The sequence below is a fragment of the Mchenga conophoros genome, linkage group LG3 (genome assembly GCF_057382185.1).
Source record: "Mchenga conophoros isolate Kocher_MC1m ecotype Shallow Benthic linkage group LG3, M_conophoros_male_GT1.1, whole genome shotgun sequence".
NCBI lineage: Eukaryota > Metazoa > Chordata > Actinopteri > Cichliformes > Cichlidae > Mchenga > Mchenga conophoros.
In genome coordinates this window covers 53,744,631-53,758,639 of record NC_140528.1, presented here as the reverse complement: position 1 = coordinate 53,758,639, position 14,009 = coordinate 53,744,631, and the positions used below count along the sequence as shown (strand labels likewise).

Sequence of the window (14,009 nt, the reverse complement as noted above, 5' to 3'; positions counted from 1 at the left end):
AACGAAGGAGAGAAGCGGAGAGTGGATGACGAAGCCATCCTGAGCCTGTTTGTATCCGACACTGGAGAAGAGGACTTTGGTGTTTTTAGTGCGCAGGAAGAAGAGAAAGATGGTGAATGACTGACTTTTCTTCTTGTTAAAGCCGTGTCACTGCACCTGAGCCTAAAAGGTAGTCCGAATCTATTTTTCTGGTGTGCTGTAGGTTACTGTTATGTACTACATGTGCAAATATGTACCCATAACTTGTTTTTCAAAATATTAATAAAAGTGATGTCTCCAAACAGCCATCTCTTTCCTGACAATTCCCTTTGTGCATATTCTCTTACATATGATAAGTCAACATTGAAACACCTGCGGCTTTTAGTCAGGTGCGGCTAATGTATGTACAAAACAGGATTTTCCCCTGATTTTAGCTTGTGCGGCTAATATTTAGGTGCGCTTTGTAGTCCGGGAAATACGGTATCCACAAGAGTCCGCAGAGGAAGTTCAACAAGAAATTGCCTGTGAAGGTTGGTGGAACCTTTTTAAAATAAGAACCGCTATCAAAAATGTAGATTATTTAAGTTTTTTAATGTGTTTTTATTGAAAATAACATTATCCAAACTCTACTCCAAGCCAAACCCTAATATTGAGCCTTGATGGTTGGCCAGGGTTGCGGATCTGAAAAAATTGATGTCATTGCTATTCTTCATATCAGTTTATAAAATGAAAATTTTTTCTTTCTTTTGAGAATTATGTGTTCTTTCAGACAACTGCCATTGCATTTACTCCACCAATTAGAAAGAAATTGATTATTGTGGTATAAATGTAAAGCACAATCAATTTGGATTCTTGAGTTTAACACAGCCACGCACAGAGATACACCCAGAGAGCCCAGTGTTAGGGACTTTGTTTGATTTGAATATACAGCTTTGGCTGTACACGATTTGATTACTTTCACTGTGCATCCAAATGAACAAATAAATAAAATCCATATGCATTTATAGGGACACTAAAAAATGTGGTGTTAAATTTAGAAATTTGATCATACTGCTCTCAAAAAGGTGAACACATACACAAAAATAAAATCTGAGCTTAGTGCATTTTGTTATCACGTGCTTGATGTTTAGTTATGTAAATACAATAAATTTGAATAAAGTGAGACTGACAAAAGTGAAGTGAGGCTGCAGTATGAGTCTAGTACGATCCACAGAGCGCAGACAGATGAAAGAAGCTCAGAAATCATTGAGAATAAGGTTTGTTTTAATACTTATTTCAATCAGAATCCTCTCAAATAACTGATGACAACTAAAATGTTTAAAACATAATGTTTTAGAAAGACAACATTATAGAAGGGAGCATTACGAGATTTTACATATGAAAACTTATTTTTGTAATGGTCAGTACCAAAAAATGGTAATGATGTCACTGTCTCTGTAAAAGATCTGTAAAGTCTGAGAAAAAGACATTTGCACCACATTGTGGTTTAAAGTACCTACATGTTTAAATATATATACTCCTAAAGAGTACAAACAACCATGGTCCAGAAGAGCTTGGTCAAACAATTGATTTTAATGAAATACACGCGTGGGGGGACCAGCGGCGTTCGCAGACAGCGCTGATCTCCGACTAATCAAAGCATAAGCAGATATTTTATACCATCAGGGCTTGAATTTAATGACGCCCCTTCAACGTCAGATACATTTCATACATACATCAAATCAAAACCACAATGACTTTTAACAAGTTTTAAAAAAGAACATTATCTCTGTCTTCATGGCAGATGTTTCCTGTCAACCTTTTGACTACCGCTTCTCCAAAACCGCAGACCATGTTTTGCAGTGCGCTAGCACTTCTGCACGCCCACAATTACAAGCAAACATGATATGTCACGACCTCACTTGGCACTCTATGTCACCTCTCACCTACTAATGCTCGCAGTCAAACAGAAGCCACTGTCAAATGTGTCAGCAGTTTACCAAACCTATATATGTAATATATTGAATAAATGTCCTAATCAAGAACCTCTACTAAAAGCTTAATAAAAGAATAGAAAAGTATAAAAGATAATAATGAACAACCTGGTTACTCAAATAGTATCATCCAAACAGCTCCTCAGAATAACCTGCACTTACACTCTGCTTTTAGTTTCACTGCAAAAGGCACACTCTGCAAACCTGCAATTTCCTGTCAGCCTGCAACTTAGTCTTTCTGAAAGACACACACTGTTTAAACATCTGAATGTAATATCAATGCTGTAGATTATATTATTAATTATTAATTTCCCTGCTGGCCCAGCTTGCTCCGGGAGATTTCACTTGTCATGTTTGCATAGTAAGCTAATGATTGATAAGACGATGTCAGAGGAATTGGTGCGCAAATTATCATCACTCACCAATCAGTGCTGTCGCTCTCTATACACAGTTAGCGCGATTGCAAAGTGAAAGCAAAAAACAAGCGCAAATTCAAACGCGATTTCAATATGTCACATATTGACAGTGGCTCACCGATGCCAATGACATAATTACCCAGCTACATTTCCGAAAGAATGCAAAAGCATTGACATATATTTTTCCTTCCTATGATAGGCCGACGGGCAGGGCAGAGATAGATTTTGGTAGCCCGACTGGAAAAATCGCTAGCCCCGGGACGTTGGGCAGGCGATTTTGCGAGCCCTGTATCTGATTGAGGAATCACTCATCTTTGGAAAAGAGAGTTTATTACAGAGAAATGGCTCTTTCCAAAATAAAAGCTATACTATCTGCTTCTTCGGGGCTATATTCTCAGCAGCATATTAAACATATCAGGTCCCCATAAGGAGAATCATGTGCTAACGGCTGTCTAAATGACTCGGGTAAAGTTTGTAGCATGCCTGCTTGTTGTTTTTGTCTGCTTCCACTTGTCTTTGCACTAGGATGATGTCAGAGTAAATGTGCAGTCATATTCGTTGTGTTCCCACTAGTGCTGTCAGCGTAAATCTCGTTGAAATGACGTTAACGCCACAACACGGCAAATCTCCGTTAACGAGCTACCGCGGATCGCCCCGTGGATGGGGCTGGACGGCCAACAGGTTAACGAGCTAACTGCGCTAACACACTACCTCCCACCCATGTAATTGAGCATTGAGTGGCACATCCAACATACTGTTTTACTTTAGTCCATGATGCGCTTACCTTCAGGGTCATACGTCACATGAAAACCAAAATAGTTCCAAACGCCAGATCTGAATGAGGGTGGGGGAGGTTCAATTTGCCATGTTGCAAGGAGAGCTTAACTTCTGTCTCGCTAGCTTGCCCTGCGCTCAGTGAATCCGCGTTCGACTACTCTGCCTAGGCTGCACTGTCGAGCGCAGATCCACTGAGCGCTCAATACAGACAGCATCGTCAGAAGGAAAGTTGATAAAATAAATTAAAAATTTTGTATTGTTCGATACATATGCGTACCGAACCGAAAGCACTGTATCGAACGGTTCAATATCGATACGAGTATCGTTGTACCCCTAATACATATATATATATATATAAACTAATCTCAAAAAATCTGAAAGATGAGGGGTCATATTTCTTGAGATTATGTTTTGTTTTAAACAACCTACTTATGCAGGTAAAAATATATATACAGTAATGTGGAAAACTTTAAGACAGGTGAGAAAAATGCTGTAAACAAAGAATGTTTTAATGGAAGTGTTAATTTTGTTTTTTCATCGATCACACAGTTTTTGAAGGAATTCGACTGGTAGGTTGTTCCAAACATCTTGGAGAACTAACCACAGATCTTCTGTGGATGTAGGCTTCCTCACATCCTTCTGTCTCTTCATGCAATCCCAGAAACACTCAATGATATTGAGATCAGGGCTCTGTGGAGCCCATACCATCACTACAAGTACGTCTGGTTCTACTTTAGGCTAAAGACAGTTCTTAGTGACTTTGGCTGTATGTTTGTGATCATTGTCCTATTGCAGAATACATTTGGGGCCAATAAACAATAATTTATGTTTCTGAAAGCACTCTTTGTTTACTGCATTTTTTTCCACACCTGCCTAAACGTTTGCACAGTACTGTATGCATTTCAATGCAACTATATTTACTTTTGATTTATTGTATGTCACGGTTTGCGGGGGCAAGCCGTGTGGAATATATATAGGACCAAAAGGCGGCAGCTCTGGTGCAGGTGAGTGTTTATTAACAACAAAAATGCAAACAACAAAGGCGCTAGGAACATGAAACTGAAACCTAAACTGGGTAAACTAACAACACAAACCAAGAATGACGGTGCAGGGAGGTCCGGGGAAATACATACAGGGAGACCGAGGGGAAACAACACAGACGAACCAGCAACTACTATGACAGAAGACACAACTTAAATACACTCAGAGAACACAGGGGGATTACATACAGGTGGGGACACAGCTGGGAGTAATTAATATGACGAGACTAGGGAGGCAAACTGAAAACACTCACATAAGACACAGACCTTCACAATAAAACAGGAACTTACACATGAAAGGACACAAACTAAGAAACGCGGACTAGATACAGGAACACCCGGGCAGAACAGAGTAAACACTAACCAGAGGAAGAACAGAACCAAAATCGCGAAGAGAAAACACAAAACGCTGGGTCAAAAGGACCCAGGATCATGACAGTACCCCCCCCTCAAAGGCTGGCTCCAGACAGCCCAACAAGAAACAAAACAGCCAGAAAAAACAGAAAACAACCCGACCAGGGCGGGCGGCGGGGGCCCAGGAAGGAGGGCTCGAAGCAAAACAAAACCGGAGCACCAGAAGGCCAAAAGACAAAAACAAAAAACGAGCCCAAAACCAAAAGAAACGAAGCACACCAAAACACAGGAAAAAAAACAGAGTCCAAAACAGAAGAGTTCAGGGGGCCGACAGCACAGGAGTCCAAAACAGTTCGGGGGGCCGGCCAGGGGGCCGACAGCACAGGAGTCCAAAACAGTTCGGGGGGCCGGCCAGGGGGCCGACAGCACAGGAGTCCAAAACAGTTCGGGGGGCCGACCGTGCGGACGGCAACGGCGGCGACGTGGATACAGTTCGGGAGGCCGGCCGTGCGGACGGCAACGGCGGCCACTCAGGCGATGGCGGTCCGGGGGCCGGCCATGCGGAAGGCAGCGGCGGCCACTCAGGCGATGGCGGTCCGGGGGCCGGCCGCGCGGAAGGCAGCGGCGGCGCCCAAGTGTCAGGCGCACCGGCCGAGGCTTGGAGGGCACAGGACCAGGCGACGCTGAAGCAGAGGCAGGACCAGGCGTAACAGAAGCACAGGCAGAGGCTGGACCAGGCGTAACAGAAGCACAGGCAGAGGCCGGACCAGACGAGGACGAAGACGAAGACTCGGATGAGGCCGGACCAGACGAGGCTGCAGCTGGCGATGAGGCTGCAGCTGGCGATGAGGCTGCAGCTGGCGATGAGGCTGCAGCTGGCGATGAGGCTGCAGCAGACGAAGGCTCTGAGGCTGCAGCAGACGAAGGCTCTGAGGCTGCAGCAGACGAAGGCTCTGAGGCTGCAGCAGACGAAGGCTCTGAGGCTGCAGCAGACGAAGGCTCTGAGGCTGCAGCTGACGAAGGCTCTGAGGCTGCAGTAGACGAAGCACAGGCTGGAGCTGCAGCTGACGAAGGCTCTGAGGCTGCAGCAGACGAAGCACAGGCTGGAGCTGCAGCTGACGAAGCACAGGCTGGAGCTGCAGCTGACGAAGCACAGGCTGGAGCTGCAGCTGACGAAGCACAGGCTGGAGCTGGCGTAGCAGATGGTGGCTGGATGGGCTCCTCGGGCCCTCCAGCTGATGTGGCATGGTGCTGGTGCGGTTCTCCTGAACCCCCAGCTGACGAGGAAGGTTGCTGAACGGGCCCCTCGGACCCTCCAGCGGAGACAGGAGGCTGAACGGGCCCCTCGGACCCTCCAGCCGACGAGGCATGAGGCTGGTGTGGTTCTCCGGAACCACCAGCTGACGAGGAAGGCTGCTGGACGGGCTCCTCGGGCCCCCCAGCTGAAACAGGAGACAAAGGCCGGAGCGGTCCCTCGGACCCTCCAGCAGAAACAGGAAACAAAGGCCGGAGCGGTCCGTCGGACCCTCCAGCGGAGACAAGAGACGAAGGCCGGAGCGGTCCCTCGGGTGGCTGCTTAAACTCCAGGGGTCCAGAATCAGCTGAGGACTGGGACCTAGCCTCTGGGGAAGCCCTGGAGCGGCAAACTGTGCCAAAGGCGGCTGAACTACAAAAAGCACCTTGAGGTAAAATTATACTTTCTCCCTGCATGGAGTGAGTATGTGAGACCACTATTACTGGAGCCAGAGTTACGGGTAGCGGGGGCACTGGAGCTACTGGGGCCTGCGCTACAGGCGGCACTGGAGCTACTGGGGCCTGCGCTACAGGCGGCACTGGAGCTACTGGGGCCTGCGCTACAGGCGGCACTGGAGCTACTGGGGCCTGCGCTACAGGCGGCACTGGAGCTACTGGGGCCTGCGCTACAGGCGGCACTGGAGACTGAGCTGAGGGTGGCACTGGAGACTGAGCTGAGGGTGGCACTGGAGACTGAGCTGAGGGTGGCACTGGAGACTGAGCTGAGGGTGGCACTGGCTGCGGGGGAGCTAACTGGGCTGAGAGTGGCTGCGCGGGAGCTAACTGGGCTGAGAGTGGCTGCGGGGGAGGTGATATGCTGTTCACAAAGTCATCTGCCGCACAGAACACCGCCCCTGAATGAACAGTCATACAGTCCGCAAATGGAAAACAGTCCTCACTCACCACAGCCGGCGAATTAGAAGTCCGAACGTCCAGCTGTGGGGTGGCGCGCTTGCGGCGCGATCGGCGTCTCCTCCCCGCAGACGGCTCCGACGGGCCGGGCAAGATCACATCCGGCGAGTCGGGCAGCGAGGCAGGAGTGGCTGAGAGAAGGTGCGGTGTGAGCCGGAGAAAAGCCTGCATGGTCGGAGGAAGCGAGTCCAATAGCCATGGCAGGCCGGAAAAGAGCCGTTGCAGCCGGTCTTCTGCTGCGCGGCGAAGCTCTTCCGGGGGATGTTCCAGCCATAGGCTGAGAAGGATCTCCACATTGTATGTGATGTCGTCCTGGAGCTCCTCGGACAGATTTACTGCCGCTGGGTCCATGGTGGCTGGTTCGTTCTGTCACGGTTTGCGGGGGCAAGCCGTGTGGAATATATATAGGACCAAAAGGCGGCAGCTCTGGTGCAGGTGAGTGTTTATTAACAACAAAAATGCAAACAACAAAGGCGCTAGGAACATGAAACTGAAACCTAAACTGGGTAAACTAACAACACAAACCAAGAATGACGGTGCAGGGAGGTCCGGGGAAATACATACAGGGAGACCGAGGGGAAACAACACAGACGAACCAGCAACTACTATGACAGAAGACACAACTTAAATACACTCAGAGAACACAGGGGGATTACATACAGGTGGGGACACAGCTGGGAGTAATTAACATGACGAGACTAGGGAGGCAAACTGAAAACACTCACATAAGACACAGACCTTCACAATAAAACAGGAACTTACACATGAAAGGACACAAACTAAGAAACGCGGACTAGATACAGGAACACCCGGGCAGAACAGAGTAAACACTAACCAGAGGAAGAACAGAACCAAAATCGCGAAGAGAAAACACAAAACGCTGGGTCAAAAGGACCCAGGATCATGACATTGTAATCTTCTCATTTTATCCTTTCAAAAGCAGACATCAGCTGCAAAACCCCTTTTGTGATAAAAATTCAACTATTTGATTTTTTTTCTTTTGCAGATATGGCATCCAATGGCTCATTTGATCATCCAAACCTTTCCTCTATCAATCCTCAGTTGTATTCTAACATGAAATGCCTCTTCATCACACCAAGCTCCTATGTCTTTGTCTCATTTAGCTTAACCAACATTATCCTCCTCCTTCCTCTCTGCATCCTTGTCCTCTACCATGGTTTCCAACAGTGGTCTCAAAGGCACTCCACCTCCTCAGCAGCAACAACAATGACACACTGTGACAGCTTCACCTACCATGCAGTGATCATAAAACTGATTGGTGTCCTTGCGTGTTTCCTTGACTGTTTTGGTATCTACTGGGTTAATCTAAGCATAATAGCAGCAGGGGCACTCTGTCTTTATTTCACTTGGTATGGACAGATTTTCTTTGACATCCTCACCTGTGTGGCGCGCTACCTGGCTGTTGTTCATCCCACCACTTACCTAAGTCTGAGAAATGAGAGAGGGGTCAGAATAAGAAATGTCACCATTTTCTGTGTCTGGATACTTTCCTTTGTGGCAATTGTTTCCATGATCACAAATTTTGCTTCCACTGTTGTGGACTTTTTCCTGTTGGTAGTGTCTTTAATCATCACCACTTTCTGCAGCCTTTCTGTTTTGCGCGTATTGACCCATCGAGGCCCAGGAGAACGGGAAAGGAACAGGGAAAGAGTTGACAAATCAAAGCTAAGGGCATTTTACACTATTCTAATCATACTGGCAGTGCTGGTGTTAAGGTTTAGTTGGAGTATTTTTCGAGCTTTTCTGAATGCATCAGGTAGAAGTGATGTTTGTGTGCTAATAACATGTGAAGTCTGGTTTAGTCTTCCCAGCAGTCTGGTGTTACCCTTGCTGTTTCTACATAGGGCAGGGAAGCTGCTGTGGTGCAAGAAAATCATACAAAGAGGTTCAGGGTCTTTTAAGTAAAGTGTTTTTTTTTTCTATTTTGCAGAAATGCAAAAAAAACCCAACAACAACAGGGCTGACCAAAATGCTTTACAATAACACCAAATAAAAAGAAAAAGACATCCCGGAAGGTAAAAGATATGGAAACACAAAATAGCTGTACAAGTTAAACAAGTAAATAAAAGTAACTGGGTCGACTGTCAGGAAGTAAAATTGTGTTTTCAAACAAATTTAGAAACAGTGTGTGAAGGAGCCTGCCTGATGTGTGGTGGAAAATCAGTCCACAATTTCGGAGCTGCAACTACAAAAGAACTGTCACCTCCGAGTTGACGTTGTGTCACTGGAACGAGCAAAAGCATCTGCTGACCTGTGGGAATGAGGCAGGACATAAGGGTGCAGCAACTCAGATAAAAATAAAATAGATAAAATGGGGCACAGCCTTTAGGAGACTTAAAGATAAATAGCAGGTTTTAAAATTGAATCGTAAACAAACTGGCTGAAATCGAAGGGAAGCAAAAATTAGAGTGACATGCTCTTTCTTGCACAGATAAAAACCCAGCAGCGGTGATTTGCATACATATATGAAGAGCTGCTGTTCTCAGACCTAGCTGCGTTTTGAGCTAAATAACATGGTCAGCATGCAAATATGACAGGTGAGACCTTAGTCTGGAAATCGCCCCTTGTAGGCAGGGCTTGGTTGTTTTTCCCTTTATAAGCACAGGTGCAAGTAATTAGTTGTTTTTTGTTAAGTATTGTTTTCCCTTCAAGTTGAAGTTTAGATCACTGGGCATTTGATGTGTGACAAATAGTGTTTATATTTTTAAAAAAAAGCAATTATCCTGTCTTAATATAGTGAAGCACAATTTATTTTACAGTTTAATAAGGAAGTTGTTCTTGTATCTTGTCTTATCTGGTGCTGCTTTTTACGTATATAGAAATGTCTTTCTTACAAAAACATTAAACCTTGTAAACTGACTGCATGTCTACGGTGTGTCTCCTGTTTAAATAGTGCCTCCTGCTGGTCACACTTCCATGTCGTATGTAAGTTTCATATTTAGCTGTGAAAGATATGAGATGTTTGTTTTTCTTGGTTTATCTTGTAATTTTTATCAAAGTAATTTCTTGTTTTGTTTTCTTATCTTTGTAATGATCTGCATTGCAATCATTACTATCACCTGTATCATATCTGCCAAAGTTGTTGCCAGTTAGGCCAAAATAGATATAATACTAATTATTTAAACTGCATTAATAAAATATGTTATTTCCTCTTAAATTGTGTGATATCATTGGCATAATAATATGAACACTACCAAACATGTGTTAAATATATTCATTTACATTACTTCACAAGGTTTAATTTGCTTCTCTATCATTTAGCTGGGCCAGAGGACACACTGTAAAATCAAATTAGTTCCCCAAACCTAAGCAAAAATTGTGCAAACTAGTTGCCTCAGAAAAAACTAAGTAAATCATAGCTAAGGTAACAAAGTTAGGGCATCTTATTATTATTTCTAAATAGAGATGGACCGGTCTGATATTAAGTATCGGTATCGGTCCAATACTGACCTAAATTACTGGATCAGATATCTGAGAGAAATAAAAAATGTAATCCGATCCATTAAGTATCAAACAAGCACCTCACAAAACTTGCGACATGGCGTAACTTGGCTCATAACCGTAGCACGTTGGAGCAGTATGCATCATGTGATAGAGCAGCTGTGGCGTGCCAGACCTGTGGGCAGTCTGGTTGAGCATTTGGAGCCTCGGTACCAAACCGGCATTTCATCTCCAAGAAAGTTATCCTAGAGAGAAGTAAAGCAAGTGTGTAATCAAAGGAGCTTGCAAAGAAAGCTCCTACGATGACCTGGATGACTGAGAACCTTCACAGACAAAGCAAGTGTGTAAGTTCATCTCTGAATGTTTGTAAAGCATTCCCACGTTAAGCTTAACAACCTATATATGGAGCGACTGCCTCTCTCTCCCTCCCTCTCCTGCTGCTACTTCAATCGTGAAACTGATCAATGATCAGCTGATCGGCTTTTCTGTCGCGAGTCCGTCTCTCTTGTTTGTTTTTGGCCCACTTCTCACCCCAAAGAGGAAACCAGCGGCTGAATAACAGCAGCAGGTTTAAGCTTGATAAGCTGTTGTTAGAATTTATTTAATATTACTTTCTACACCAGGATCCTTTTCTATGTAGCTGACGGCTGTAACTGTGCAGGGGCGGGTCTAGCAAAGTTATGCAGGGGGCCGATAGGGCATTAACAGGGAAAAGGGGGCACAAAGACATACTTTTCTTTCTTATTCTCATTTAAAATGTCAAGCTTTCAATAGATAATTATCTGACTCTTACACCCAAAGTTTTAATCTGATGCAAAATGTATAGAAGTCCATTACTGTATATAGTAACTATTAAGTCTAATATATATGATCTCAATATCATTGAGTGTTTCTGGGATTGCATGAAGAGACAGAAGGATGTGAGGAAGCCTACATCCACAGAAGATCTGTGGTTAGTTCTCCAAGATGTTTGGAACAACCTACCAGTCGAATTCCTTCAAAAACTGTGTGATCGATGAAAAAACAAAATTAACACTTCCATTAAAACATTCTTTGTTTACAGCATTTTTCTCACCTGTCTTAAAGGTACCATCTGTGCAGTCTGCAATTCTGTTGAAGAAAGATGTTGAATCTATTTAATTATTCTTGAAAAATAATTGATTTCTGTGCATTTTTTTTTCACACTGCATCAAATTAAAGTTGATTACGTCGATTAAGCATCATGAGGTGGAGGGTGGGTGGTTCCTTATTGTATTTTTTATTTTTTTGCTGGGAGTTTTAGAACCCTATTAGTTAGGTTGCTTACTCTTTAAAATACCAGAATAGGGAGGATGGTGTAGGTTTAAGTTTATTAGATTGATCAGTATTGCTGAACTATGAAATATTTTGGGTCCAGTGTATTTTTTACATACAGGTATAATAGAATAGCTTTAGTGTTTTTTGTTTTTTTTTAACTTGAGTATGAACTTATACAAAATGCAGCAAGATATTAAAAAAAAGTTTATTGATTAAAAAACACACTATATCGGATTCATATGGGTATCGGCAGATATCCAAATTTATGATATCGGTATCGGACATAAAAAAGTGGTATCGTGCCATCTCTATTTCTAAATGGCATTAAAATAAGAACTCAAACTTTTGCCTGGTTTGGCTGGTTTTCTGCTTTCTAATTGGTCCGGGCCAGGTGTAAATTTGAGGGCACTCTAGCATCACACAGTAATGATCAGTGTTGGTCAAGTTACTTGAAAAAAGTAATCAGTAACTAATTACTGATTACTTCCCCCAAAAAGTAATCCCGTTACTTTACTGATTACTTATTTTCAAAAGTAATTAATTACTTAGTTACTTAGTTACTTTTTAAAAACACGATTTACAACCTGAATAGGTGATAAAGCGATAGATCTTTCAGCCCAATTCTACTTTTTCTACATAATCCATCATACAAAATGTAATCAAATGGAAAAGTCCCTTTTTTTTAACTTGTTTTATCAGTTTTAATCTTTTAACTTCATGCATCAAGCAAAAATTTAATTATATGCAACATTCTCTGAGTTGAATAAATGAGTTTAACATTTAAACCTATTTTCTGCACATTCCAGCACATAAAATAAAATATTTTTTTTGTTTACACTCACTCTTTCAAATAGATGCAAGTAAAACACAGCAGAACATAAATAAAGTCAAAGACTCAGCGGTCCTGTTGCTCTATTTTCACCTGTAAAGCAGGACTGCGGTAGGCGGAGGTTTACCCTGGTGCAGGTGTGCAGCGGTCAGTGGAAGGATACGGCAGTGTCTCTGTGAGTTTCCCAGTGCTTCCACGCTTTAAACGCTGCATGCTCATACTCTCTCCCACAATCGATATGTGATCCATTGTTGATCTGCACACAGCTGTTGTCACTAACGGCGCACTCGCTTACGTCACTGTCGTGAGACATTCTCGCAAAAAATCACGGTTTTAGTAACGCAGTAACGCAGCGTTCCTACGGGAAAGTAACGGTAATCTAATTACCGTTTTTGCAATAGTAATCCCTTACTTTACTCGTTACTCGAAAAAAGTAATCAGATTACAGTAACGCGTTACAAGTAACGCGTTACAAGTAACGCGTTACTGCCCATCTCTGGTAATGATGCTGTTCAGGATTTGATAAAACATTTCTTTAACCAGTGCTATGCATGACTCACAGATTAGAAATACCTGTGCCTTTTCTAAACAGAGGAGGAAAACTGCATAAAACAGTAAAACAGTCACCTTTTGATATCAGCTCATTTGCACTTTCCACTTTTTTTGTTCTGTATCTGGCTGAAATTTTTATGTTATGCACACAAGCAAAGGCTGAAGCTTCTGAGTCTTAATGCCTAAGGCAGGTGTTGCCATAAATTAATTTGAATGTACAGCATGAGTTGTTGACACTGTCAGTTTATTCCTGGTTGTCAGATGTTCATTTTAATAGAAAATTTAGATTTGATAGTTAATCAAATCAACTTCTCAATTTCAATGTGACACTTCAGTGATTGCCGAGGTGATTCTAAGGCTATTCTTTGTATTACATGTGCCATGTACAGTAACATATCTATGCTATTAAATTTGTCTTTTTTCTTTTTGTCTTTTCCTTTGACCTTTAGCACTTAAGCACCTCCAATTTTTAGCTTGGAGGGTTTTGATGACACTAGTCAATCTCGATCATAGAGATTTCTCATTTTAATAAAGCAGATAAACCAACCCTCCTTAAACATTTGATCCCAATTTATTTATCCTGAATGATTCAACAAGGTATATAGTCATATACAACTTTTTGGGAATTCTTAATTCAGTGTAAGGTCATTTTTTAAGCTGTATATCTATAATTAAGATATACAGCAAATATTATTGATACAGCACAAACTGCACAAACATTTCAAGACAACAGAAAACATTATTTACAAGGAAAAATCTTATACAGCATGAGGAATCAATGTTCTTCTATACAAAGCACAAGTAATCTGAATATAAATTAATTTAAATATAAACTGCTCAAAGAAAATGTATTCCACAAATTTCAAATATCTTATGTATAATAACGACATAAAACAGTTTTGTAAGGGATGATGATAAAAAGCCATGGCTTGATCTACACTACTTCTTGTGTATTTTCTTTCAAGTTGTATTTATACAATACAACAACCATTAAAAATAAATTAGAAATTAATTAGGAACTGCAAAGTTACTGTAATAAACTGTTTTTACATAATGATACATGACATGATTTACCATGCAAAACCTTCAGAATTTACTCACTAGGTCTTCTGTTTCTGGTCTTCTG

The 14,009-nt window shown here is 42.6% G+C and overlaps 1 protein-coding gene across 1 annotated transcript; it reads left to right on the top strand.

Moving 5' to 3' along the window:
• The first annotated feature begins 7,818 nt into the window (after window positions 1-7,818).
• LOC146579527 (uncharacterized) lies at window positions 7,819-8,670 on the top strand. The gene has a single exon (XM_085267972.1). The coding sequence runs from the start codon at window positions 7,819-7,821 to the stop codon at window positions 8,668-8,670; it is 852 nt and encodes a 283-aa protein (XP_085124098.1).
• The last annotated feature ends 5,339 nt before the right edge of the window (window positions 8,671-14,009 follow it).